Source organism: Lagopus muta, chromosome 13 (assembly GCF_023343835.1).
Source record: "Lagopus muta isolate bLagMut1 chromosome 13, bLagMut1 primary, whole genome shotgun sequence".
NCBI lineage: Eukaryota > Metazoa > Chordata > Aves > Galliformes > Phasianidae > Lagopus > Lagopus muta.
The window spans coordinates 3,556,095-3,584,090 of record NC_064445.1 but is presented as its reverse complement, the minus strand read 5'-3'; the positions used below and the strand labels follow the sequence as shown (position 1 = coordinate 3,584,090).

The window sequence follows — 27,996 nt, the reverse complement described above, 5'->3', positions numbered from 1 at the left end:
ATATTCAGGCCATGAAAATAGCGAGTGCATCTTGGAGGGATGCAGTGGGTGTATTCAGCTCAGACTGGCTCTTAGGAAGGGATGTTCAAGTTTTTATTGAGGGTTTAACCAAAAATGGATGATGGTACTGCTGATGTTATCATAGGAAACTGTTGGCAGCATGCGTGGGGTTTGTTTCTGTGAGTTGCAGAACAGCTGGTAGCTCCTGGGTTTGGCGTGGCACAATTGGGACTCCTAAAAGGGCAGTGACAGCCAGAACTCTGCAGGTACCTCCATAAAACTCTTCCCTGTGTCCCCGCTGTACTTTCAGCCACTGACACCTTTCCAGCACGTGGATGAGATGGGGAACACAGAGCCTCAGGGCTTGGCCAGCACCCCCGGGAGCACAGCTTTCTGCTTCCCTGTCTTTACGGATGCACCTCAGGCTGTTTTCCTTTCTTTTAATTACCTCAATGATAGCTGCAGCATTTCCAGATGCTTTTACATTTCTTTCCTCTCCTAAACAACCGCTGGAACGGCAGGAAATGTTCAAATAGCAGTGGAGAAGCAGGGCAATGCAAATCCAATGCCAGACTCACCGACAGCCTGTGCCTGCTTGTGTCGTACGGAAGTCTTTACCCGTCTGGTATCCGGAGCAAATGAAATTTGATGAGCTTTGTGCCTTTTCCGAGGGGGAGCTGCTGGGTTGTTTTCTTGCCCTCTTCGCATTGCCTGCACCGTGCATCAATTAATCCATGCTAAAAGGACTTACAATGAGCTCGTTATTTTGTGGGCTTGGGAGGTGGCTGCTCGCCAGATTTGAGCTTGTTTTCAGATGCTTAATAGATAGAAAGTTGATCACTTGGCAGCCGACCGGGCACCCTAGAGGTTCTTCCAAGACTGTAAAGCATGCTGGGACCCAGCAGCCTGGGGAAGGGCAGGTATTTGGGAGACGGAATAGCTTCCAGCCTAACTGGAACTAAGCACCTGGATGGCTGCCTTCACATGGATTATGGGAGCTCTGGCACGGCTCTCCCTCTGCTAATGCAGAGCTGTCCTGTTTCATCTCCCTGTCAATACAGCCAGTGATAAGCAAATAGAAAGATAATCACTGGCAGATTAGTTGTTACTGTGGGAGATTATGGTTCAAAGCTATGCAAATTTTGCTTTCTTCATCAGATCCAACATGCGCGTAGACCTAAATTTTCTTGTTTTATTGGCCTTGGTTGTAATAAACTCTAGCTGAAAAATATATTTGGAGCCTATTAATATGGATTTGTTTGAGGCAAGATGCTTCCTGGGCAAACTCAGAAGCATCCTTGCCAGCAGTTGATGAGGACAGGCCGTGTGATTCTGGGAGGGTACTTTGTTGTCAACATCTGCTGATATCTTAAAGGACAACATGAAAGCTTAGCTGAGGCAGCAGTAACCTCACTCAGGAGGAGGTTTTGTCCAGGAGAAGGAATATAAGCAATAAACCATACTCAAGCTTATGAACTGCAGATGTGATAATGGCAGAAGCTATGCAGAACAGTCTCTTCCACTGTCCTGAATGTTGTGCCAGGGAACAGCAGCAGTCGTAATGAAAGCCTATAGCTGTAAGATGCCAAGGGAGAGTATTTTGTGCTGAGCAAATTTGATTGGTTGGTTTTCCTCTGATCTGGGGTTTTTTTGGATCTTCTGGACTCCCATGTGCCTTGCTCACTGTGGTTTGGGGATGTACTAAGTCAGGCATTTCCACACTTGAACGGTCCTTTACAGAAGGCAGAGCTGCTTCTGGCTGTTGTCTCTGCAGAGCCCCCAGCAAGCCCAGGGAATGGGCAGAATACCTGAAAGCTCCGTGTTCTTAACAGGTTGTGTGTTCCAAAATCCTTTCACAGACCCTTGGGCGGTGTGAGCCCCACTCCCATCACTTCACCTTGCCTCTGTGTCACGAGGTGCCCTTAGATGGTGAACACCCCAGAGGAAATGTAAGTGGGCATTTGTTTTGCTTTTCTCCTTCACCATTCATTGCACAGGGAGCATGAGTCTGGAGAGCACGGGGTTTCCTTGCTGAGGAGGCACTTGATCCATCAGCACCTGTGGGGAAGTTGTCTCTGTTTAAAGGAGGGGTCCTAGGGTATCACAGCTGGGCAGAACCCTAAGGGTCAGCCCTGGGGATGCTCTGCTGTCCGCTGGCATCCGATGGGCAAAGTGCTGCTGCTCTCACACCTCAGTGCTCAGGTGAGCATCACAGCAGGGATCCAGCTGCCCTGCAGCGCTAGCCAGGGCCCGTTTCGTTTGCAGCTCTGCTCCTTTCCTACCTGCAGGGCCTATTTTGGGATGGCCTATTTTAGGATCGCGGCGTCTCATTGCTAACAAACGCCGCAGTGCTGCTGAGATGATGGCTCACTGTTCCTCGGAAGTGAGGGCTCTGCACAAGTCACTGCCCAGGTGGTTCAGTGCAGAGTTTGGGCTGCTGTGCTGCTTCTGAGCAACTGACAGGGCCAGAGGGGGGGAAGGACACAACAAAACCCATTGGAGGAGAAGGGCCACAAGGCAAGCTATCTCCATTTGAGCCTTAGGTATTGGATGGGAGGATCAGCAGCCTTGTCTAGATAAAAATATAACAGTGTTAACCACTGTGGGTACATTGGCTTTCAAAAATGCTAATGATTAAGTAATTACTCCTTTTCTCCTGTGAGCATCCTACCTATTGAGTGTGGCACAGCAACAGAGCATTTGATTATACCTTCAGTGCTCCGCTAAGTCTCCTGGTTGAGGGCAGCTCTTAAAAACACTTAAAAATGGAAAGTTATAGGTTATTATAAATGATCCAAGGCCTGTTATTTAGCTGTGATTGGTATGTTTGTATGCAGAGCAGAATGTGCATTGTTTTTCAAGGCTTTATATCCCTACGAGCGCATCCTGCCCTGCTGAAGACTGGCATGAGTTTATGCAAAAGACACTGTTTACCAGAGTGACTCGTTAAAAGTAGAAGTGAAGGTGTTTCCAATTGCATTCCCTCTAAGTTGTCACAGGCTAAGTGAAGCTTGCAAGTTATGTGCTGGAATTAAATCCCAATTAGTATAATAAGGAAAAGGCAATTGCAAAAGTACATGTGTGTCTATGCTAGGGCTACAGGGAAGATGTTAGCTGTGGTTAGCATGGGGCAAAGGTTTGAGAGCCCCTTTGTGCATGCAGAGCAGCTCTTTTTGGTGCTTGCTGGTTTGCCCCTTTGCTGTATACTCGGAGAACAAAAAACTTGAAATAAAATAGAAGAGCAGCAGCTGTCCTGTTACTGCCTGAACTGGTAGTAGGGTATCTCCAGTGTAGGGACGGCAACAAAGTGCATCAAGAGGAGTGTTGGAAGGAAAGGGGTATTTGGAGACCTGTGCTTGGTGTGAGCAGGGCATCATTCCCCAGAATCTGGAGCTGCACCTCCCAGTGACTGCATTGGTGTGGCACCAGCTGGTTTGGCTGCAAGTCCAAAGCTGGGGAGGGTGTTTTCCTGGAGTCATTCAGAGTAACCACAGTGTATCGTGTTCACCGCAACCAGTCATCAGTTGTGAATTTTTAATTATGCCAGATCATTTTCAGAAAATGGGACTTCAGGCTCAATTAGTGCTGTCAGATCCAATTTTTCACTCACCTACTATTGAGTTTGTCCTGTGTTGTTTGCAATAATTGCCAAATCCCCAGGAAAGACGAGCCCTGCAGAAGATGGATACCTGCAGCGTTTCCCATCCCCCCAGCCCGCCTCAGGCAGCGGTCAGGGCATTGGGTCCACGGGCACTGAGTGCTTGGTGAGCATTCTGCCTGCTGGGAGCAGAAGTGCCTGGCATTACAAGGATGCAAAGTCTGTGTATGAGAGCACCAAGGACCTGCATCTTCATTACAGTAGCAGGGTGTTCTTCCAGTGTGATGGTAGTGTTGTGGGGCAGGGGAGCACAGGGAGGTGCTTGTCCTCTGCACTGCCGTACCCTGGGGGCCTTTTCTCACCCTTTTCTCCCCTTCTGCTCTCCTAACCTGCTGGGTTTGTGTTGCCAAGCATTAAACAATAATGCAGTTAAATAGTGTTGCTCTGCAGAAATGGCTTTTCCTGGTCTCGTTCCATTTCTACGCCTGGTTTGAGGCAGCGCATCAGCTCCTGTTGGCAAGGGCACAGTCCTTGTGGGGTCTCTGGAACATCACTGCTGCTCCTGGGACATGGTAAGCACTCTGCAGAGCCATCGAGTGGGAGCTGCAGCTGACAGTTCTGTGCTAAAAATGACTGCAGCTCCATTAAAGTAAACAGCCAGAGGGCAGACAGCGTGGGGAGAGGGAGGGATCGCCTCCAACTGAGAAGTGTGCAGCGTGCCTCCTGCCTGCTACCCTTCCTACAGTGGGTGCCGGTGTGCCAGCAGAGCTGTGACTTCCCTGAGTCTGTGTTGTTTTGCTGAACAGCTCAGATTTGGGTCGCAGAGACTTTTCCAAGAGCTGCAGATCAGGTGGAAGCTGAGAAATGTAGCATAGGCAGGGAAGATGAAATACATGGCTGGAGATGCTCTCTGTGGGGTGCACGTGTTTAATTTCAAAGCAATACACGAACCCCTGCTTTCCTGTGGGTTTCTGCAGTTTGTCTCCTTTTCTGCTGTGTTATTCCCCACTCTTTCTCTCTTCTGCTTTCATGTGGGAAGGACCAGCATGTGAGCACAGAGGCACCTCACTGCCAGGGGGGTCCCTGTGCCCCTTCTGTGCCTGTTTGTGCCCCACTTTAGCAGAGCAGGGGATGCTCAGATGAAGAGGCTGATTAAATAATTATGAGGAGGCTGGTGGCAGGGAGGGAGACGGACAGACAGCGTGCTCAGGAGAGCCTGATTTCTTTAGCAAATAAGGCTAAAAATAAGTTTAATAATGTTTTACTGAGCTTTTGCTTCAAAGCAGTCTGCTGAGTGCGTCTCACTCCTCCCTGCTCTGTGCATCTGACAGCTGTCATGTTCTTGGCTATAATTTCCCAGCTCATAGGAGCCCCTGCTCTTTCAGAAGGGCCGTGAGATTTTTGCTAATCACAGAGGGCTGAGCAGACCTCTGCTTTAAAGGTCTCCTAAGAAGGGAAAAAGAAAATAAAATGAAGCAGGCGTCCTGTAAATAGCACAGGGTTCACCTGGGGAAGATGGAAGCCTGTGCTCTGATTGCCAATGTTTGAAGAGGCATCTGCACAGCTTGAGCCCTCCTAGGGACAGAGTGCACACCGCTGGCTGGACAGCAAGGAGCTCTGCTCAGTGTGGGTGCCACAGAGCCAGCCAGCTCCACAGGTGCAGCAGTGATGAAAAGGATGTGGCTTTGATCTCCATGCATGCACGCTGGTAGATAAACCAGCAGATGAGCTGCCTGGTGCTGCCTGAGCCGTCTTCCCCCCAGCTCTGTGTTGGGCACAGGTGAGCGTGGAGCCCTTCAAACCATGCACAGCCCACATGCTGATGGGGGATCTGCATGCCCAGATGGGGCAGAGCAGCAGTGCCACTGCAGCAGCACTGGGTGCTTTGCATGGAGTGTTCACTGCGGTCAGAACGACAGCAGCAGAGCGCTCCGCTATTAATTAACTCGTCCTGCCAAGAGCAGATATTGATTTGCTTTTACAGGACTTTGATGAGTCTTGATTATGATTCTATGGAGGTAGGAAGGTTTCCTGCCCTCAGAAGGCGAGAGCAGCTGTAATTATAAAATAATTGTGCTTGTTTTCTTCTAAAGTAGTATTTTATTATTTGATGAATCCCTTGTTTGCACGGAGTAGACAGTGCGACTTCACAAATTACTTGTTTACTGTCATGCCTTGATTTATAATTCTCCCTTAAAATTTTAGAGGCTCTTTTTTTTCTCCCAGATATGCATTCAAATTACTGTAAAAGTAGGTCACATCGTCTTCTGCAGATGTTACCCTTCCCCTCACACTCGCTCTCCGCTGGTACACGGGCTGATAAGTTTCTGCTGATGACCCAAGGCAGTGCTCAGGAAAGGTGAACCAATCTCATAAATCTTTCACCACAATCCTGCTGTGTGTTAAAGGCTCGCACGTAGTTTGGAATATTAATTAACAAGACAGTTAAGCTGCGTTTCTTAAAATTGTGTTTGCAGTCTCTCCTGCCTGGTGGAGCTGCTCGCTCTGCGATGCCCTTTGGTGTGAGATCCCGTGGCAGGCAATGGCTGAGCTGCTGGGAGACACAGCTTTTGCTGGTGGTCCCTTAGCCTTGCCTGGGCAGTTCCCCATCCCAGGGATGCCTGTCCTGCTCTGCCCTGCACTGGGTGGCAGGGAGGTGGCAGCAGGCAGTGGGTGAGCAGCAGGGCAGTGCAGCGCTGGGCTCAGCAGCTGCTGTGAGTGCAGGGGGTCAGATGTAATGACGAGCAGATTTACACCGCTGCTACTTCGGTGCTGAATAAGAGATTTCCCTTAGGAGCTTTTTAGAGAGAGGTGCAAAGAGCTGTTAAGTCATTAGTGCAATTTCCCATCGTGGCAGCATTATTCCTTGTTATCTCCGCTTTATTGCTTCTGTTCCTCGCAAGCAACTACTGACCCAATAAATATTTGTCCTGAACGTATTTTCTGCATCCCAAATGCTTACCTTGGCCTTTCATGTCCAACTTCCCAGATGCCTCCAGCACTCCTGTTAATTAGGTGCTAATTTATTATTCCCTCTGGCTGTTAACGATGCATACCCCAGCACTGCCCATAGCCATCCCCAGGCTGGGGTCCCCTGCAGTGACTCCACTGCTGGGTTGCCCACCCGGCCAGGATGGCACAGGTTCCCCCATCGTTATTCTTAGAGGCAGAGATGCAAAATGCTTGATAGCTTTTCTTCATCCTATTCTTATAATTCATTCTTTGAATATTCACTAGAGCTTTTCTGATTGAAAATCAAACTGTTCCAAACTCCCCAAAGAGAGGAGCTGACTCCCGACTGGCTCCCATTAGTGCATTTCACAGCTATCAGAAGGAATGTTCTCCTATCTCCCTGCCCTTGTTCCGATTCATTAATTAGTGATATTAATTAGTTGTAATATATTAATTATGAACGGATATTGCTAACGTTAAGGAGGCTGAGTGCATGAAGGAGGTTTGTAACCTGTGTGTTTGCCCTGGCTCTGTTTAAGCTGAATCAAATAAGCAACCGTAGAAACATAGAATAAATACCCTGGATTGGAGGGGATCATTGAGTCCAACTCCTGGCTCCATACAGGGCCACCCAAAAGCAGACCATCTCATAGGATATCCTGAGTTGGAAGGGACCCATAAGGATCACTGAATCCAGCTCCTGGCTCCACACAAATATCCGAAGTAACCCTTTTAGTGAGGAAAAGATGCAGTAGAGAACAAGGAGTCGGTGGAATATTCTGCAGCTCTCACAAGGTACTGTGCTAGTGAGGGGTGATTCCTTTCCCTTCTCCCTCACTTAGATTTAGAAACGTCACTTAATCTGAGTGCAGTGATGTGGCCATTGAGAAGCAGTGGTGGGACAGTCCCAGATGGAGCCTCAGCCCTCCTGTCACTGCTCCTCTGCCTGCCCTGGGAAACCACCGTTTAAATCAGTACCCATTTCCACAGTACGCATTGCTTTCATAGGATCATTCAGGTTGGAGTAGACTCGTAAGGTCCCCAAATCCACCCCACTGTTCCCATCACCACATCCCTCAGAGCCACATCCTCATGGTTCTGGAGCACCTCCAGGGCTGATTGCAGCACCAGTCTGTTCCAGTACCTCACCACTCCTTCTGTTCCACAATGCTCTTCATGTGCTTCCTTGATGAGCGGCTCCTTCCAGCAGTGAGCGGTTGCACTCACTGGTAGATCTGGATTCCACACGTGGCAACCTGCAGTGCTGCCAGAGGGCTGCATGGTTGGGGATTCCCAATGCCCACACAAAGCCCCTGCCAGCACAAGGTGAGTGCTGAGCCAGCTCCTCTGGGGGCGCGCTGCAGGCAGAGGGTAGTGCAGTCATCACATCCCCCCTGTTGTGTGCTCTCACAACTTGTGGTATTGGGTGATGTGACAGCATTTCTCCCTCACACCAAATAGAAACAGGCGTTTTGCACACCTGCTGCACCAGCGCAGCGGTGCTGGAGGTGGGGGGCAGAGCAGCTGACACCTCTGTAGTTAAAGTGCAGTGTGCTGATGTCATTCTAAAAATTGCTTTTCTGCAGTGTGCTAGCTGTGTGCGAGCTGTACTGCAGATACCCCCTGCTGCTGTCAGAGCAGTGACCTGCTTACCATCGGGATGGCTGCTGGTGGGATGCTGCCCTGCGCTTCTCCCTGTGCCGTGCCCTGCTCTGTCCTCAGGGCTCCCCAGTGGTGCACAGCAGTGTGACTCCTCCAGTTGAGGCAGCTGTGAATTCCACATAGCATCAGAATGCCTTTTTCTGTGCTGCTTCGGTGTTCTTTAAACGCGTGTTTGTGTTTTTCTTCTGTGTGCATGCATGGAAATACTGTGGTGAGGATTGAAGAAATTAAAGGAAGAGAAAGGCTCTGATTTTGCACCGGCGGTTCGCTGATGAAATATAAAGATGCAGTGAGCTGATTAGTGATTCTGGTAATGTAATTAATGCCTCTGTTCTCTCATACGTGCAGAGCTGGAGGTCGAGCTGAGTGCTCAGTGAAAATCTGCCCTGAATGCACAGTTGGGTAAGCTCAGCTCTCGCTCCCTAGTTATGATTCCTTCAGTAATTCCAAATGAAAGTCGATGTACTTGTAAACGTAAAGCAGGGCACGCTTACGAATTACGAGGGCTGGAGAACTCACAGGGGATGTGAATGTTAATTTGAGCAGCGGGTATGGGGGGGAAGGAGCAGCAGGACCAGGGTGGGGGAGATGCCTTAGTGGCTGTTGCTTCTCCCAGAACAAAGGTGATGGAAGAGCCTTGAGGTCCCCAGCTCTGCCAGGAGACCAGCCCTGCACGGTTCTGCTGCTGTTCTCTCCTCTCCGGCATTATGAGCCATTAATGTGACTCCCCAACCAAACAGGGATGGGTTGTTCTTACACGCAGCGTGGTTTTGGCGTGCCCTACGTGAACCCATTCTCTTCTCCTCCCCCCCGCCCCGTTTTTAATACACATCACATTACCAAAATATTAGTGATGCCGGATTTGCCGCCTTTGGTTTACCGTAGATAACAGCGTGGAGTGTTCTTCCCGTTTTGATTCAATAGTGCATGACAAGAGAATCCAATTTGTTCAGATTTAGATGACATGCCTCCAATTATGTAATTCCATTAGGAGGTGCCTGCAGCCAAGTCTGTGCTCACGGTCTCTGCAGACATAACTATAATGGGACATGTTGCAGTATTGCTGTGTGGCAAGTGCAACTTTGATAGAGAGCACGACCTGTCTCCCTGAGTCGTGTTTGTGGGAGCGGAGGAGAAGAAAAACGGCCGAGCTGCTCTTAGGGCTCTGATCCGGCCGTAAGTTATGTCAGTGCTAGAACAAAGCTTTGCAATGAAAGGTGAATTTGTAATGGCTATGTGTTTTATGTATTCAAAATCAGACAGTAAATGCAGCGCTTTGAATATGATCTTACATTCGATTCCATAAATGGAAGATATATTGGGTGCAGTTTTTCCTCTTGAATACCATTTCACGTTTCTATATACTTGGGAATGTTGGATATTTATGAGAATATAAAGCCGTGATGAAAACATAAGACTAAATCTTAGCACAGTTACAACTTGCCTTAAATTATTAATCTTTAAGAAGCGCGATAAAAATTCCGCTATGCAAATCCTGCAGGACTGGGGTTTGTGTTTGCGTCTGTTACCACAGAGCTATCTAAATAACATCTTTAAGGTAATTGGGCAGCATTGCTGCAGACTTGCAGTTTGTGCAGGCAGGAGGGCAGTGCTGTGGCGGATGTGCCTGCCTGGGGAGCAGGATGTCACACTGCTCGTAAATAAAGCTGGGTGTTAGGCTGGATGTAGCATGGCTTGCAATCCAGATCTGCCGTTGGGCAGCACTGCCCCAGTGGGGTTCAGCTGTGCTCTGCTGGATGGGGCTGCTGCTGTGTGTACTGGGGAGGCTGCAGAGGTTAGAAGGCATTTAATAGCCATCAGAAGCTCAGTGCTCTGATGGGTGTAAGAGAGCTCGTGCTCAGCCTGGCCTTGGGTTCCCTGGGTTGCTGCTGTGGCTCCCTGCAGGCATTGCTGGGCAGCCCAGAGGGATTCTGGTCGGGGTACACTGCTGCTCAGGACGGCTTGGCTGAGCACAGGTGGTTTAAACACATTGCTTTCAGTAGAAGGAAAGCTCCCTAATCCTCACTCTGGGAAAGTACTAGTGATAGCATCTCCACTTGCACAATCTTTGGCGTGAATATATGAAAGAATTTAATAATGTTCTGGGTTAGAGAACGGCATGCATATGTATACATCTTTAAAATCAATCTTCCCTGACTTACTTTTCCCTTATTTATGTTGAGAGAGGGAGCCAGCAAACGATTTCAATGCATGATGCACCCAATATCACCTTTCACATAAAGAGGAAAAATATGCTTCCTCCGCTGATACGATGAGACGAGGATGCATTTCGGTGTCTAGAGAAAGTGTCATTTTGTTTCAAATAAAGCCAAGAGAAGCCCCGTCTCGGTGTGTCAAAATGAGTTACGTGGCTGCTGCTGGTTTAACAACAGGATGGCTGGGATGTGGCTGAAGGTGCTGCTGCTGGACCACATCACGGCAGCTGGGGGCGGGGGGAGCCTCTTGCCCCCCCACTGCTCTCATCCTTGTCTCTGCTCAGGTGCTTTGGCAGCAAACCTGGCTCAGGTGGCACTTGGCAGTGCTGTGATGCAGCACCGCAGCGGATGGCTCAGCCTGCAGCTAGAATGGAGTGTGTCAACCTCAGGTTCAAAACCCAGTGTAATTTTGTGGGAATGAATTGTTCCGATAAAGTCGGTAGGACAGAGTTTCTTAATCTTCTAAATGGGAGAAGACACCGCTGCCTGGCGCTTATTGGATTTTGTGCAATTTGGGGAAGAAATCAGATTGTTTTATATTAACCCCTCCAGGGATGAACACCTAGCAGGGAGGCCTTTGTCACTCAGAAGCAGTCAATTTCCAGGTTTATTTATCTGAGCGCTCCAGCTGCCAGCGTGGCTGAGAGCAGAACCCATGCTGCTGCCATGCACGTCTCCACCCTGCTGCAGACGTCTGCTGCAAACCAGGCTGCTCCCAGGGTCTGCAGTAAGGCTGGTGCTTTGCCTTCCACCCTGCTAACAAAACGCCCAGGTGGGCTTCCCTGTTCTGCAGGGGAGAAGTGCTAGGATGGCACCTGTGCTCCAAAGCAAGGAAATGTTGAGTGTGTTATTTTCTGGGACACCTTTCCAAAGATGTTTCTTTGTGGTAATTACAGCAATGATGCCATAAGCCAGGGCAGCATCTCCCCTCAGTGTTTTGGGTTTGTGGTAGTGAAGATGAATGGTGCAGAGTATCAGGAAAGTTCTCTGAGATGAAGTTTTGCCACAGCTTATTAAATGAAGAGCCCCTTTGGAGAGGGCAGCTCAGGCTGACAGGGGAAATAGCCCACACAGCACGATGACAGCCAAAAACACAGCTCCCTCTCCTCATTCAGTGCTTGAGCAGGACTGCAAGCTCCTCCTGTTTGCCGGGGCGCTGTCAACTCTTCAGGGCTTTGCAGAAGACATGTGCAAGCCACAGGACAGATCCAGCTTGAGCTGGGTCTCCTGTAGTCTGCAGCTGTGTCCATTATGGGTCATGCACAGGCACAGCTGGACATGTCTGTGGAGCTGTGGTCAGCTGGAAGGGGCTCCAGGTCCTTGTCCCTTCCCATAGCACTCGTGGCTGTGCTCCTCTGTGGCTTGTTTCTCTGTTTGTATTTTATTTTTTTATGACAGAGGGAAAAAGAAACACATGAAAGGGCAGCCTACACAGGGAGCAGTAGGTTCCATTTTTTTGACCAGCAAGGAGGAATGGAAAAGCTTTTGGCTTTGCTCCCTTCTGATCCCCAGAGCTGTGAGACTCTCCGTTGGCAGGAGCCAAGGGAACGCACATCCATTCCCATCCCTTCCCCTTTTGGGCAGAGCACACAGAAGGGAAGAGAAGGCAGTATGAGAGGCTGCCACTGACACAGGTAGGATTCACCGAGTTAAACATGTGAAGCCCTTCACTGAGATGGAAGTAGCGAGGTCACTGCTTTTCCCTCTTGAGTAGGGTGGTCATTCCTTTATCCCTGTACTTCTTTTCCAGGGCAATGATGCTCTCTCACTTCACACACCCCATGTTTTTGGGGTGTATGGATGCTCAGTGTTTGTGCTTTGTTGGAAACACGTCGTGTATCATCCTGGAGGAGGATGACTCACGTTGTGTTTCTGCTCCCAGAGCTGGGCTCCCAGTGTCTTTGGTTACAACAGCTCAGATGTTTGGGGGAAACACAGCAAAGGCAGGACTTGAAGCTCACTGATTGGTGAACTGGAAATCTGAGCTGGAAAATGTGGCTGTACTGTAAAATTCAGGACACCATCTGTTTCATTGCTTGCTCGCAGTAACATTTGTACTTGATAATTAAAATGTCACACACATTTTTAGCCAGCATAATCCATGCAGGAGTGGAGCTGTGTCTTATGAAAATCATTTGGAAGATGCTAACAGGTAGAGCAGTGCTGTTTTGAACCATTTCCTGCTGCTTAAGGAGAGGATTTTGCCTTTTTTTGTTTCTTATTTTGAGAAGTGAGGCAGAGAGATGGGACCATTGGCAGCTTCTTTTGAAAGCTCATCAATCTCATCCAGTAACCCTGAACGTTTGTGGTTTGTTGTGGTTTCATTGTGTTCGTTCAGTGCTTGGGTTTGCTTCTTGTCTCCTCGGAGTGGAGAACTGGAGTTCCTTAGCTTTGTTCTTTTCACTCTTTATCTGTCTGCTTCCCTTGAGCACCAGCAGGGCTGCGTGCAGCCTGGAGAGAGACACCCAAGTGGAGGCTTCCAGTCTTTTTCGTATACAGGTGCTCCTTGGCTGAGGGTTTGTTCTGTATCACGCTGGGGCTGGCAGTGCCTCTCCTGGTTTTGTGCAGGCCTGTAGCTTACTTTGGGCTTCAGCTGAGATCAGTTTGTTTGTAAGGATTTCCAGCTAACGTAAGCAAGGCTTTTCCTCCAGCCGGCTCAGAGCACAGAGCCTTTGGTCAGCTCTGTGAGTGTGAAGCTGGGGGTGGTGCGTGCTGCCAGCTTGAGGGCCACGGCAAGAGGATGTGGAGAGAAAGGCCAGGCTTTGGTCCATCTTTGTGTCGTCATTGCGGGAGAGCTGGGCAAAAGCTGAAGCAAGCAGTGCTGTGTGTGGGCAGTGCATCTCTGTGCTTTTTGCATGGTGATGCTGCTCGTCACCCTTCAGCTGGCACAGAAGGGAGAGGGGTTCCTGGTCTTGCCTGGCCTGGTGGCTGCATCTCCTCTCTGCAGCGACCTCAGAGCAGCTGACATTTGGCTGAAGCTTCCTTCATGGCACCGAAAAGAAGCAAAAATGGGATTTGGTTTTGTCTGTCCTGAAATAGGATGTTGAACATCATAATGCTATAGATTAATTAACAATATAGGAAGCTGCTGAGATCCATAGGTGCACAATGTGTCTTAGCTGATAGCTGTGCTCTTGCTAGCCACCAGGAAAGCTGGGATGAAGGGCTGCCAGCTCAGTCCTGGCATGCTGGTCTCCTGTGAGCACGATGGACACATCCCAGTGTTGGGTCAGGGCTGTGGGAGAGGCAGAAGTGTGGCACTGCTCAGGTTGAGTGATGTGCTCTTCAGCTGAGTGTATGTGGTGCAACGAGTGGATGTGGGAAACGGGGTGCTCTGCTCTTCTTGTAATACCTGCAAAGCCTTGATTGCTGAGCTGAAATAAAACCCCTCCCAGCTGAGCTCTGGCACAACAAATGCATTGGCAGAGCTTTAATAGAAATGCATTCTGCTATCTCCCAAACATTTTAAATCCAGTTATGTGAACTGTGGGTGAGCGAGATTGTTAAAATCCGAGTGTGCTGGGAGGTACACAGAGCTCACAGCTTTACGGTGCAGCGAGTTACAATTAGAGATGAAGGCAGCAGAGGAGCTGCTGGGAATGCTTCAGCAGCAAGCGAGTAAGGGAGGTGCCTTCTGGGCTCTCCTGGCTTAAATCAAAGGAGCTGATGACGTGCTGGCATCTGTGCAGGCTTCCTGAGCCTCTGCACGTGTCCTTGCAGGGTCGGGTTCTGTGCTTTTGCCAGGAGACTGCATTGTAATGTGCGAGGGAAGGCTTAAAGCGCTCTAATCATCTCCTACGAAATTACAGTTTTGTTCCCTGGAGTAGGAAAGTGAGTTTAAATCATTAACGCCACAAGTCTCGCTGATGAGTAAGGAAATGTTTGCAAGTGACTTAATCAGTATAGTTTGTCTGAGTGGCCCATTTTAATATTACTGCGCTGATTAAGTTTTCTTAGCTAATGTGTGTCTCATTTCCAATTCAATTAAAGGAGAATCCCCTTCCACTCCACGATATTGCTGGAGTGCCCTGGTGGGACAGGAGCACACTTGGTGCTTTCCATTGATACAGATTTCTTCATTATTTGGTCTCAGGGCGCTAAATGAAATCAATGAAAGCCGAAATGAAAACTGCAGCAAGCTGCAGCTGCAGGCACGTTGTCCGTCCTCATCCCTTCCAGCAGTAGGAAAGAGAATATATTAGTGCCAGCTCGTTAATTACATTTTAGATGCATTTTCAATAGATGCTTTCCTTGGACTGTATTTTAGAAAGGCTGAGAGAGGTTTTCCTTGGGTTCCATCTGTCTGATAGTTACAACAAGCAATGTGTGAGTTGCATCCGCGTGCCTTCACTGTGCATGTCCTTGGTTCAGCTGTTAAAAGCACTCTGGTGTAACCTGTGTTAGCTGGAAGGTATCTGCAGATGGAATTAGCAGCAGCCGTGTGTTTCCTCACAGGAGCCAAACCTCGTTCCTGCATGGATTATTGAAGAGAATTGATTGAGGTTCATGATGAATACCTATCTGGAGTTCATTCCCTGCTGTGGGATAAGTGAAGTTCTGGAAGTTAACGTGGGTGATCTCGAAAGCTCTGGGATCCCTCCAGCGGGGGGGGAGTGGTGTGGTAAAGCAGAGACTGACAGAACCACTGAGGCTGGGAAAGACAGTGAGCTCACACAGGGCAACCATCAGCCCATCACTGCTCGCATGGTGCCTGGCTTTGTACCTGGAGGAGCTGCGAGGAGTGTTACTGCCATTAGGAAGTCACAGCATGGCGTAGCACACTGAAGGTGTAGCGAAGATGCATACAAATGCAAGGATAAAGCCTTTTTCATTAATACAAAGTGCATGCTTTTTATACACAAGAATCTGGATTAAAAAAAAATTTTTTTTTTAGAATATGATAAATATTTAGCATCATTATCCTGGCTCCGTAGGTGCAATGAAAATGTTGGCCTTGGCACATCAGTCGTGCTTTACAGATGGCTGTAATTTCCTGAATGTCAAAACTCCAAATTTTTCTGCTAAGCAAACTTTTCAGTAGCAAAATAGATTGCCTCCATAATATATCACTGTGTGCAGGAAAAAATGAAATCTTTATGTACTGCATTATGAATCAATGAGGCATTAAGATTTTTGGAAGGGTGAGTGGACTCTGGAAAATGAAAAACTGCCACTATTCCATCTCTGTAAACCACCGCTTATGGAGTGTCGGCTTTGCAAACCTCTGCCTGCCACGCCACAGGAATATCAGTTACAAGCAGAAACCGATTCCTGCGACAGCATTTAGACGGGGTGAGGAGAGCAGTAAATACCGTGGTTGTTCACCAGCTCCTTTTGGGAGAGCTGCCATGCTTTGCAGCAACAAGCCCAAAGAGAGAGCGGGGAGTGCTGGTTGTGGAGGGAGATGGGTGTTTGTGGGCACGTCATCCCTTTTTCTATGGGGTGGAGCAGTGGGTTTGGGGCCAGGCGCACCGCCGAGTCACCGTGTGTTGGCCGAGTCCAAAAACAGCCACTGAGATATGTATCTATAAGCACAAACAAGAGGGCTGCTGTTCTTGCTGAATCAGTTGCGTGCTCGGGTGTCCTGCAGAGATCTTAATAATATAGGTAATTAGGAAATTAATAGCGCTCTGGCAGATCTGCAGGGCAGCTCTCCCCTGCGCAGGCGGTGCTGTGGGCGATGGGTTGGTGCGTGAGGGTGCCTGGGGGCACGGGCCTGTGTGAGGCTGCATATTTCTCACTTATTTAAAGCCTGATTGTCAGCACATTAGCATGCAGGTTCCATGCCCACACATACATGAACGCGCGTCTTCAGCTGAAAGATATGAAGACGCAGGCTTCCTCTGCCCCTAAAATGCTGCAAATCTTCCCCATTTGATGAATGCTGCGAGCCTTTCCCATTTGATAATTTCACAGGCGATGGGTGAGCTGGTGTAATTGCCACTCTTGCAATTTGCAGCTCGTTTTTATGGGTTCCTTTGGCACTTTCCTCCCGCGGCAGTTACCGTGGGCAGGCTGCTGGCTTCCTACCCCCACCATTAGTGTTTCTAGACAAAACATCTCTGTGAGTCATTGGGTGCTGATAGAAGTGAAAACATAATGATTACTTAGAGGAAATGTAAATTTACATTTGCTAAAGGCTTTAATTCACAGCTCTGAAATACTTATCTCTTTTCCTCATAGGCCCTTGTTCCGAGCTAATGCTATGATTCTTCAGTGCCATGCTGACACCAGAGCAAAGGGATAGAAATCCCAGTGTGTATAGGTTTGCTGCTGCAGGGAAAAGTGGGGTTTGTTCCTCCTTCCCTGCCGTCTCTGGGAGCACAGGGAAGCACTGTGGGATGCTTTTTGGCTGCTGCTGTCATCCAGCTCGCTGATGTGAAGCATCTGGGGCCAATCTGGAGCCGACGCTCTGTTGAGAGCGAGCTTAGCAAATATTTTGGGCTCACTGCTGCAGGGCGTCCAGCCTGGGCACCTCCCAGCCTGAAGAGCTGCTCCCTTTGGCAGTTTACCAATGGTGGGGCTTCCCAAGCACACTCAGTTGCAGCTCTCCCCCTACCTTACAGTTGTGTCTATAGGTGGTAAAGCCTCTGTGCGAGTTGCAGTGTTATATATCAATGTTTTGCTTCTCTCTGGGCGACCTCTGAACAGATGCCTGCCTCCCTCACATTAGCAGTACTTCTCTTTGAGGAGCAGTTTGAGGTATTAGCAAATGGAATTCTCTGTGAGCAGCTCTTTATGGGAATTAACCTCACCTAGTGGGAGCCGGGAGCGCTGGGCACCCGGCCTGGTGTAATTGAGTTTGACTTCTCTGGGAGACGTGCTGGGGATGATGGATGGATGAGGGAGACCCACATCGGCCTCGTGCCCCATCTACTGAAAATTAAAACCCACCGATGCAGGGGTCAGGTGGCTTTGGAGCTGCTGTGAAGCTGTGCAGAGGAAGGGAGCTGTATGCCTCTCTTCCCATGTGCTGCAGGAGAAGGAAAAGAAACCCAAACTCTTCTGCTTCAGAAGACAAAAATAATGTGCTCTGATCAATGAGCTCTGTTCTTTAATTGAAGAGTATGAGCAGCATACGGGGGCGGTGGGGAGGACGCTGGCCATCTATGTGCTGTTGGTCACTTCTGATTGCGTGCTTCCGGGGCCGGGTCACCAACCACACGAGTACTTCTCTTTTTTGAGTATCTCAGTCCTTCACTGTTAGTACCATATGCAGCATCCCTGCTGCAGGGTTTGATTTCATTTTATTTGCTTTCTGACTGGACACAATGCAGATCTCATCTGTCCCTCTGCCCTATTCAAAGGGAACTTCAGTAGAGTCATTAAGGTTGAAGAACACCACTGAGATCGCTGAGTCCAACCATCAGCCCATCCCTGCCATGCCCAATAACCACGTCCCTCAGTGCCACATCTGAATGTCTTTCAGAATGTCCATCCTCACCTGCAGTGTAAATGGGTTGCACACTCTGCTGTTAGCCACAGAGTCCCCAGATGGGCCCCTCTGGGGAAGCAATCTCCCAGAAGAGGAATGTTCTCAAGTTTCCCCTCCTCCCCCATCTCCAGCCAACACATTGGAGACACCCGTGTGGAATTGCCTCCCATTCACTGCACGAGCCCATCTGTGTGTCCGACCGCCCTTGCCACCTGGCCGAGCCTGACCTAGATGCAAACTGATGTGCTTGAGCAAATTTCTAGGGTAGCTTTAGATTTATTGTGAGAGTGGGGCTGTCCCAGCATGTCCCCTGGAAGTCACAGCTCTGTTTCCTTGGCTTTGTGTCAAAATGGTGTTATGTTCCACCACAGCAGGAGGTTGGGCTGTCCCCAGGTTGTTTGCTCCCTGTGTGTAGGCTGCAGGTTTCTCCCTCTCTGTAGCCCCTTTTGCTTCAGCCTCATTTCTTAAGGGAAATGGGAAAAGGTTGCTCAGTCCCTCCCCCCGTGACCCATCTGCTAATGGATGTAATGTTGAGTGAATGCTTGGCTTTCAGCTTGCATTGCGAGTCCCCCAGCTCAGAGCTCTATCGGGCCAGGCTCAGGTTTCCAGGCTGAAGGCATGGCAGCTTCCAGCACTGACCTCCACTCTTCCTCTGCCTCCACCAGCAATTAAACAGCCTCAGTCCTCCAGTGGGGATCGATACCGCTCTGCTTGGCACCAGCGGAGCTGAAGCTTGGTGTAGTCCTTGTGGAGGTGCTGTCTGCTGGGATCAAGCTTTTCTGTTGGAGTTAAGTCATCATTTCCTTTCCCAGGAGCAAGTATAATAGGTAGAGCTGCTGTGCTCAGGCCATGGTGGTTTTGCCTGGGCTCTCGTGGCACAGCAAAGCAGTAGTGAGGGAGCTGTGAGTTCCCCAGGATCTCTGGCTTTGTCAGTGCTGTCATCCCCCCAGGCTGTCACACCTCCTCTGTTTGGCTTCAGTTTGTTGTTTTGTTTTTTATGTTGTTTTAAGAAGCTTTAAAAAAAAAAAGTCGTTAGACTGGGGGGAAAAAAATTGTTATTCAGCCCCTGTGCTGAGCAGAGGTGTGGGAGGGGTGGCACAGATGCACCGTTGTGAGCACAAAGCCATCTTCCTGAGGGAGCACACAGCTGAATGCACAGGGAGCTGGGAAACAGCTGTGTGCAGGGGGGTACCGGGAGCAAAGGGCTGTCACACACCTCAGATTCCTGATGGCCAGCCTGCTTTCTGAGTTGCCTGCCAGCTTTTGTTCTGTGCTGCGTGGGCACCCAGCTCAGCTCTGTTAGAAAGCTGCACTTGCAGTGAGCACAGCTCTGTAAGGCAGAGGAGCGATGCGCAGCGAAGGCTGAGCTCTACCTGCAGTCTGGGGCTCTGAAGCAAGAGCTTCAAGGAATGGGCAGGAACTCCACACCCCCTCGTTAAGGCAGCAGAGGGAACAAGCCGTTACGCACAGAGCTAAAAATAATTGCCAGGCTTTGAATCTGCTTCCCAGCTGCAGCAGGAGGATGCTCTGGGCGCTGATGGCCAAATCCAGCCCTGGCTTGGTGACACATTAAAGCTTTCAGGACTTTTTGAAGCTCAGTTCAGATAAGTTCACAGCGGTAGAGCTGCTTTTTGGGATCTGCTGTGATTTCAAACTTGGATGAGCGTGGCTTGGGGCTGACCCAAAAGCCAGTGTTCCCAAAAGGGACGCTGCTTCTTCCAGTAGAACTTTAACAGTGAAACTGAAGAAGAGGAGAAATGCTCAAAACATCTGAGATTGACCCTGTGTCTTGAAAGTGGGATTCAGCTGGGGACGTATAGTGTGGCACAAGGAAAAAGTACAGCCCTGACCTTGAGGATGCTGTGCTCAGGCCATGCAAGGCAGGAGCCCTGTGTAGGACATCCCATAAGCACATGGTGCTGCAGGGAGCCCAGCCACTGCCACCTCTCTGCAGAGCCAAGTGAGCAACTCTGTGCAGCTGCCTTCAGCTGCTCTCCTCTGACTTCTCTGACAGCTCCTGATGGAGAGACTTGCCTGGCTGAGGCCGTCAGCCCCCCAGAGTGACGGTGCTCCATTACAGCACGGTTTTTTCCACCAACATACACATTTTATTTTTACAGCAGCAGCCAAGTGGGGCACTTTGTCACTGCCTGTGACCAAAGAGCACAAAAGGAGAGAAGTTGAGGAGTAGGAGCTATGATAAGATGCTCGGTACATCAATCTTGGCTCAGGATTTGTTTCCCTTTGTGCATGAACTCTGCATCAATTGCTGTGATGACCTCAGAGCATGGGTTTGTGGCCACCTCACTCTGCCAGCAGCACCCCGTGGCTCCATCCAGAAGCACGATCTTTGTACAGAGGAGTGAGCAGAGCTTTGCTGTGGCCTCTTTTTTTGCAGTTTGTTGCTGTGTGTTACACAAAGGGCATGCCTCAGCTATGGCACCAATTTATCCTTGCTTAAGAATCGAGGCATTATTTTAGTGCAGGGTCCAACAAACTGGGTCCAATGGTGAGAAGTCCTGGCAGGTGTTAAAGAAGAGGTTTGGGTTTGCCTTTCCCCTGTGTCCCCACACTTTGTAATGGCACTTTTGGGCCAGAAGTACCTTTCCTCTGGGCCATGAACCAAGGCTTTGGCTCATCTGGTGTGTTTACATCCCCAGTCAAAGCTCTAGGAGCCAGGTGAGCCCACAGGCACGTGGCTGTGCTGATGGCTGTGTCCTCGCCCTCCAGACAGCAGGTGTCACCATGACCGGCCACTGATGCCTTCCTGGGCTTCTCGGCTTTATTTGGTTTGGTGAGTTTATTGTGCTTCCTCCTTTATTTATAAGCTCAGTGCCCTAGATGGGAAGAGGAATGGTGACTCTCTGCTTTTCCTTTTCCCTCGTGCTATTGCATGCGTTCGGTGCCTGTGATTCACTTTCGAGTCCATCCAGAGACAATTTTCTGTAAAACATTGACATCTAGTGGCTTTTCTGCTGAAGGAAACGGCGCGGATCAGAGGCTGAGCTGCAGGGTGGCTGCTTGTGATGTCACTCGGAGAACAAACCAACACTTCACCTTTCTGCAGCACCGAGGATACGGCCATCACTGTGTTTGGCATCCCTGTCCTGGAGGAGTGGGCTTCCCAGGCAGGGCAGTTGTTTATTGAGCCACTCTAATTCAGTTTAATTAAGCAAATTGCCCTTATCCTGGTAGGGTCTCCCATATCACAGCAGTGCATACAAGTTCCCCGTGTGCCGCCGTGCACCAAACAAAAGCCACCACTTCCCTTGGGCATTTCTGTTACAAAATGCTGCAACATATTTAATTTCCTGTTATTCACTTATCTTTCCTCTCTTGTCTTTGTATCAGATGAAAGCAGGTGGATGCATTGGAATTTGCCTGGGTTTTTCTGCGTGTCAGTGTAAGGAGGTTGGGGTATCTGCAGACACATCATTTATCTGGCTTGAGAAAGGAAATGTCCTGTAGGAAGTGCCCTCCTTGCTGGTGTAGCACTGCTGTTAAGGCTTGTGCAGCTGCTCAGCACAAACATCAAACAAGCAGCATTTTGCAGACAACATAAACTGGTCATGAAACCACAGCTTGTTGTCACGTGAAGCTCCCATGTATCTGGGGAGCAGCCTGAGCTTGCTCTCCTGGAGATGTGAGTGGTGTGGAGTGGCCAGAACCAGTGCCCTACATGGCCTGGGGCTTCCACCACAGGAGCTATATTGGCAGTGCTTCTGAGGTCGTTGTATCATGGAATTGTTTGGAGGGACCCTGAAAGGCCATCTGGTCCAACTCCCTGCACTGAGCAGGGACACCCACAGCTCCATCAGTGCTCAGAGCCTCATCCAGTCTGATCTTGGGTGTTCACAGGGCTCCCACCAGTTCTCTCGGCAACCTGTGCCACTGCCTCATCGCCCACATTGTAAAAAACTTCTTCCTTATGTCCAGTCCAAGTCTCCCAACTTTTAGTTTGAAACCATTTCCGCTTCTCCTATCAAAGTCATCTCCTGAAGCACCCAACATGGGCCTGTTGCCACGTGGGCAGCCTCACAGGGAAATCTGGGGTTCCCTTCACTTCTCTAGTGGTCAGGTTGGAAAAGATCTCCAAGATCCCCAAGTCCAACCCCAGCCCACCCCCACCATACCCACAACATCCCTCAGGGCCACATTTCCACTGTTCTTGACCACCTTCAGGAACGGTGACTCCATCACCTCCCCTGGGCAGATTGCCCCGAGTTTCTGTTGATTTTGGGTGTTCACTTGTGCTCAAGAAGCACAGAACTCACCGCTCTGCCTCTCTCCCCTCTGCAGGAATTTCTACTACATCACCATCCTGCGTGACCCCGTCTCGCGATACCTGAGCGAATGGCGGCACGTGCAGCGAGGAGCCACGTGGAAGGCATCCCTGCACGTCTGTGACGGGCGTTCGCCGACCACCGAGGAGCTGCCCAGCTGCTACACGGGGGACGACTGGTCGGGCTGCTCCCTGCAGGAGTTCATGGACTGCCCCTACAACCTCGCCAACAACCGCCAGGTCCGCATGTTGTCCGACCTCAGCCTGGTGGGATGCTACAACCTGTCGGTCATGCCGGAGGAGCAGAGAAACAAGGTTCTGCTGGACAGTGCCAAGGAGAACCTGAAACGCATGGCCTTCTTCGGCCTTACCGAATTTCAAAGGAAGACTCAGTATCTCTTTGAGAAGACTTTTAACATGAACTTCATCTCGCCGTTCACGCAGTACAATAGCACAAGGGCCTCCAGCGTGGAGATAGACGAGCAGACTCAGCAGCGCATCGAGGCCCTCAATTTTTTAGACATGGAATTGTACGATTATGCAAAAGACCTCTTTTTGCAGCGCTACCAGTACATGAGGCAGAAGGAGCACCAGGAGGCGCGGCGGAAACGCCAGGAGCAGCGCAAGATCCTGCGGGCAAAGCAGGCGCACCTGCGGGAGCAGGGAGAGAACAGCTCCAGCACGGACTATGTGGGGAACGTGGAGCGGTGGCGGTAGGGGAACGCTCTCAGGACACCGAAAGCAAAGAGGAACCCAGCGCCCACGTGGGAGGCGGCAGTGGTCCAGATGGAAGATGCTTGTGGAAGCAAAAAGAAGTGAAAACGTTGCCTTTGCAGTTGCCTTTGCAGTAAATGTCGTACTGTACGTGGAACACTTAATCCTAGTGTGTAATTAAATTGTCCTTTTTAGGTTTGTTGGATTATTTATGGGATACGGGAGCCAAGGAAGCTCATCGGAAATGGTTGCTTGGACGTTCATTTAAAACAAACAAAATCCTTAAATTAGTTATGAATACAAAACGGGATGCTGGCATATGTTTATGATGCTCTGCTGAAATCCATCTGGGAAGCAATCTCATTTCCTAACAGTGGGCATTTCGCATACTCTCACAATGCAGTATACGAGCCAAACCTTTTCCTTTTGATTTTATCTTAATTTTCTTTAATGGGCTTTCGAAGGGCACCGACTGATTATGGTATTTACTGAGTTAATGAGTGGACAATGAAGGGAACGTTAAAGGTCTGGGAAACAATACCGACCGGTTTTGTGAACAATATTGGCTTTCAAAAAGGTATAGAAGTAATTTCTCTCATTATATAAATATTAAAAATTTTAAACTTCTTCTACCTACCACTGTTCAGAGTCTTCAGCTCTGTCTGTCTCATACTTACAACCCAAATCACACTGTTCTGAGCTCAGTGCCAACACTGAAGACACAGCTTCCAGAGCCTGCAGGGCGCTGTGATTTTAGCCATTCTGGAGGAGTTACATCCTCGTGTTTCGTAAAGCCTTTTCCAAATTACAATCTTGTGACAGTATCTGACTGTAAGTCCTTCTTACCCATTAGAGTACATAATGCTGAGCTTATCATTCTTTAATAATTGGTGATATAAACTAGATGAGATCGTGTTGCGGCTCTTTGTATGGCGCCTATAAGAAGTCATAAAGCTCTCTAATCCCAGCAATATTATAAAGAGAATCGCTCGACTGAAGAAGTAGATTTAAACTTGAATTAGGATTTACTTCCAGTAAATCTTTGCTACACAGTGTAAAAATAGGGCTTTTTTTTCTACGCTCTCGAGCCCTTCTTAGTGCCGACAGGTTAGCGATGACTGGAACGATGGGAAGAAGTATTCCACAGCCATAGCTGCACGGGATGGCAAGGCGGGACGCGGGCACTGCTGGAGCAGGAGGTGAGGGGCTCCTGTAATCTCTATGCAAAAAAAAACAAGCCAACAAAACAAAAAAGAAACCCACCTCTGTGAGACTTTGGTCCTGGAGTCAGCGCGGTCGCAGGCTCTGCACGTGGGCTGCGGCGCTCTCGAGCTTCGCACCATCTCAGCCCCGGTGCGCGCGGTGCTTCTCGGCTCTCTTGCACTTTCTCCTGTAATAGTAGGTAAGCAAAGAGGGGCACAGAGTGAGGATGGAGGCTGTAGGAACGTGGCCCAGCTCTGTGCTCCGTGCCATGCCACAACCTGGGCACAACCCAACCCCGCAGCAGCAGCGGGGAAAAGAGCGCCGCGTCGCATACAGCAGTTCTTTGTGTTTGGTTTTTAATTGTTATTGTTTTAATGAGAACCACGGTTGCCAGTATGAAGTCTCGGCTGGATTTTGGTTTTGGCAGGGGGGAAATAAGTCGCTCTTTAAAATGAAAGGCGCTGCTGTAAACGGGGCTGAACTGGGGGCGAGCTGAGGGCCCATTGCAGAAGGTGCATTTTGTTATCCTGCTGTGGTGTGCATGGTTTACAGCGACTAGTTGCATTTCCTTTGTGTATACTGTCAGTTGTATATAGAGGATGTACCAATATAAGGATACCGTTTTGTCATAATCATATCAAATTCTGCTGATTCCCACTGTAGATGCTGTCTTACCGTGTAGATTTACAATCCACTGACTTTGATTGTGTAATTTAACAATAGAACCGATAAATAAAACTTAACTGCAGTCTTCTGATTTCCCTGTGATTATTTCCTTATCTGAAGATGTGCTGGGAACGGTGCGGTTCACAGCGAACGCTGATCTTGACACAAATGCAATAGCTGTTGACAGGCAAATATGTGAATTTATAATCGTGGCTTTTCTGAAGTGTGTCTGAACTGCAGCCTCTGAGGGCTGAACTCTCTCTGCTTCAGTGATAGGTTCAGTTTTTACTGCTTTTCTGAGCTGCTCAGGAGAACAGGCGGTGCTTTCTGCTGATTTAAAGACTTCTGCCACTGATCTGTGCAGAAGGAGTGGTGCTGCACCAGCACAGCTGCACAGGGAGCAGTGGGTGCACTGACCCTTCCTTCGGGTGTTCAGAGCCATGGGCATCTGAGGGACGTGGTGATGGGCATGGTGGGGTGGGCTGGGGTTGGACTGGATGATCTTAGAGGTCTTCTCCAAACTTAATGACTCTGTGATTCAGCACAGGGGTTGTTGGGCTCTGCTGATGGATGTCAATGAACTTTGCAATCTTTTCATATGACATCGCTGTGTATTTTAGCACAGCATAATATGTACTTGATTCCAGTCTTTTCTGAGTAAAAGTGAACTGGTCTCCTATTTCATGTAACCCCTGGAATGTTCGGGTTACCAAAACTGATGGGACGTGAACAGGACCTGAAGGACGCAGTGCAGCAGATCACGAAATCACCAAGAAAATGAGAAGAAAAGCAATGCATCCATCCAACTGCAGGCAGAACCATGCGGGAACTGCAGGAGCCTGGCTCAGCCATGCATGGACCCGAACTGCCAAGGACCACTTCCAAGTGGGTGATGGACTTAAACTTCTCCTTGCAGTCTGTGCCCTTTCTCTGCTGAGCTGTGAGCTCCTTGCTTCTCCTCCCTTGTGGCACAGCACCCAAACTGTCCTGTGGAACTCAGCTCTGTGTTCCCTGAAGTGCTTCCCCCCTTCCAGCAGCTTCATCAGGAGAGAGCATTGTCTCTCTTAATCCATTTCTTGAGTTCAGAATCAACCTCGTTGCCTCAATGCTAACACCACTGCTCAGCCATCTCCAGGGACCCGAGTGATGAGTTCAGACCAAATTTGTCTCAAAGCCTTGAGAGCTTTGACCTGTGGGCTCCTGGAGCTGGACCTGGAGCTTTGTGTGCAGCACAGCTCCACACGGTGCTGTGGGACAGACAGGTGAAGTTTGATGTCTGTGCAATGAAATGCTGCAACAAAATGCATGCAAAGCAAAGTGTGTATGGTGTGGACTGAGTGTTCACTTTCAGAATATGAAAGCTCAGCTCTCTGAACTCACATTTCCCTCACAGGACTGCAAATAAAGTCTTGTGAGGATGTCTGTGAGCAGTGGTGAGCCCCACAGCATGGATTTGGGGACCAGCAGCACGAGATCCATTCTGTCGGTGAGTAACAAGATTTCTGGTAATGAAGTTTAGAATTGACGAGAGCTGCAGTAAGGATGCGTTCAAGGGATGTTTAGAGCAAACAAAAGGAGATTTCAGAATGGCTTTTCATTTCCTTTTGCTCTCCATCCTGTAACATGATGCTGTGCCATAGCTGCACCCCTGTGCTGTTACTTGCACAGAAAGCAAGTATAGAATTCAAACATAGAACATCTGAATTGGGATCTTGGAGTCCAGCATTCAGGCGCTCTGAACAGGTAGGTGGATGGTCCTAAACCATGCAGGAGATGTGTGCTCTGTAGGGGAAAACTGGGAATTTCCCCTCTGGGCATGGCAAGCTGGGAAGCGTATTAATAGACATCATTACATTAGAATAATTGCCATGGAATCAGCAAGCGTGTACATAATCTTTAATGCCTGGGAAATCTCACGCAGTTTCAAAATAATTAAAAGTGGGATTAATCTCGAAGCCAGACAATGCCTGCCTAATTACTAAAGGATAAAGCAGCCGGAATGGTCGCAGCACCCTCAGCTCTCTGCGCCCTCTGAAGCCAAACCTCTTTGAAGCAGCACAGGGTGCAGACCAGATCCTGCACCCCGGGAGGTGCAGCTCTGTGCTGTGCTGTGCACAGGGCTCTGAGGCTCAGCATGGGGCTCCAGGCTCATCTCAGCTCATCCCGACCTCCTGCATAGCCGTCCTCTTGTACAAACACAATATCAATGCAGCTTTGCTGTCGCAGGGCTGTGCCAGCACAGGTCATGGCAGCAGGGGTTGCTCTGCTGCAGGAGGAGGCAACAACCCTGCAGAGCTGAGCACCACGCCGTGTGCCCTGCCTGCTATGCACACCACCAGGTCACATCCCATAATGGGGCAGGGACAAACCTACATCACTGGTGCCTTTTTGCCTTTTCCTGAGATCTGTTTTGGGTTGAAGGCTGATGTCAGCATCTCCCTTTCCCCGTTCCCAGCACTGTTGGTGCAGTCACACCGTGAGGATGACCTGTGCTGCTGCTGCTGCTGCTCTGGACAGTGCGTTTGCTGCTGGCATCGCCCCATTTGATGTCATCCTCAGAGGATTTTATGGACATATTATTTTCATTCAGTAGAAAAATGTCTGAAACGCTGCCCATTTTAGGCATAAGGAATGGCAACAGCAGTGAAGAATCATAAATCTCACTCAGACCTGTGCACACAGATGTGTCACGGGCAGCTCTGTAGCTCTATTTCCAACTTGGGGAGGTTGTTGTCCTCCCCAGGATGGGAACCAACCGGGGCACAGCACAGCTGTGTGGGACCACAGACAGATCCTGATGGGACTGTGATACGCAGCCAAAGTGCCCATCTCCCCATTCTCCGTGGAGCAGGGGAGCAGGAAGGGCTCTGGGCCCCTGTTTAACTCCTTTGGCTCCTTTCAGGCAAATGGCTCAAATCATCGCTGAGTCCTTTCCCAGAATGGTTGGATCTTCCTCAACTCAGATGAAGAGTTTTGAAGAGATGAAGGTGGGCAGAGGGGCGGATGGCTGCAAGCCGTGGTGCTCAGGGAAGCAGGCAGAGGCCCTCTTGGTGTTTGCTGCAGAAAAGACACAGGTGAGTGAGCTCAAACCTCACACTGACGAGAGCACCGATAGAGATGCACTCAGTGCTGCAGTGCACACTGCCCCGCACCAGCCAGACACAACATTGCAATGCACTTTTTATTTTCCCTTTCTTCTTCTTTTTTTTCTTTATGGCTGAGAGAACGCTGCGTGGCTCCTGAGTGCACAGAGTGCTGCTGCTGAGCT

At 49.4% G+C, this 27,996-nt stretch overlaps 1 protein-coding gene across 1 annotated transcript in view; it reads left to right on the top strand.

Moving 5' to 3' along the window:
• Window positions 1-24,819, top strand: part of HS6ST2 (heparan sulfate 6-O-sulfotransferase 2) — a 102,107-nt gene extending 77,288 nt beyond the window's left edge. Inside the window, exon 2 of the mRNA XM_048959273.1 lies at window positions 22,163-24,819. Coding sequence (XP_048815230.1) covers window positions 22,163-22,862 — 700 coding nt within the window. The 3' untranslated portion in view covers window positions 22,863-24,819. The remainder of the gene's footprint in view (window positions 1-22,162) is intronic.
• The last annotated feature ends 3,177 nt before the right edge of the window (window positions 24,820-27,996 follow it).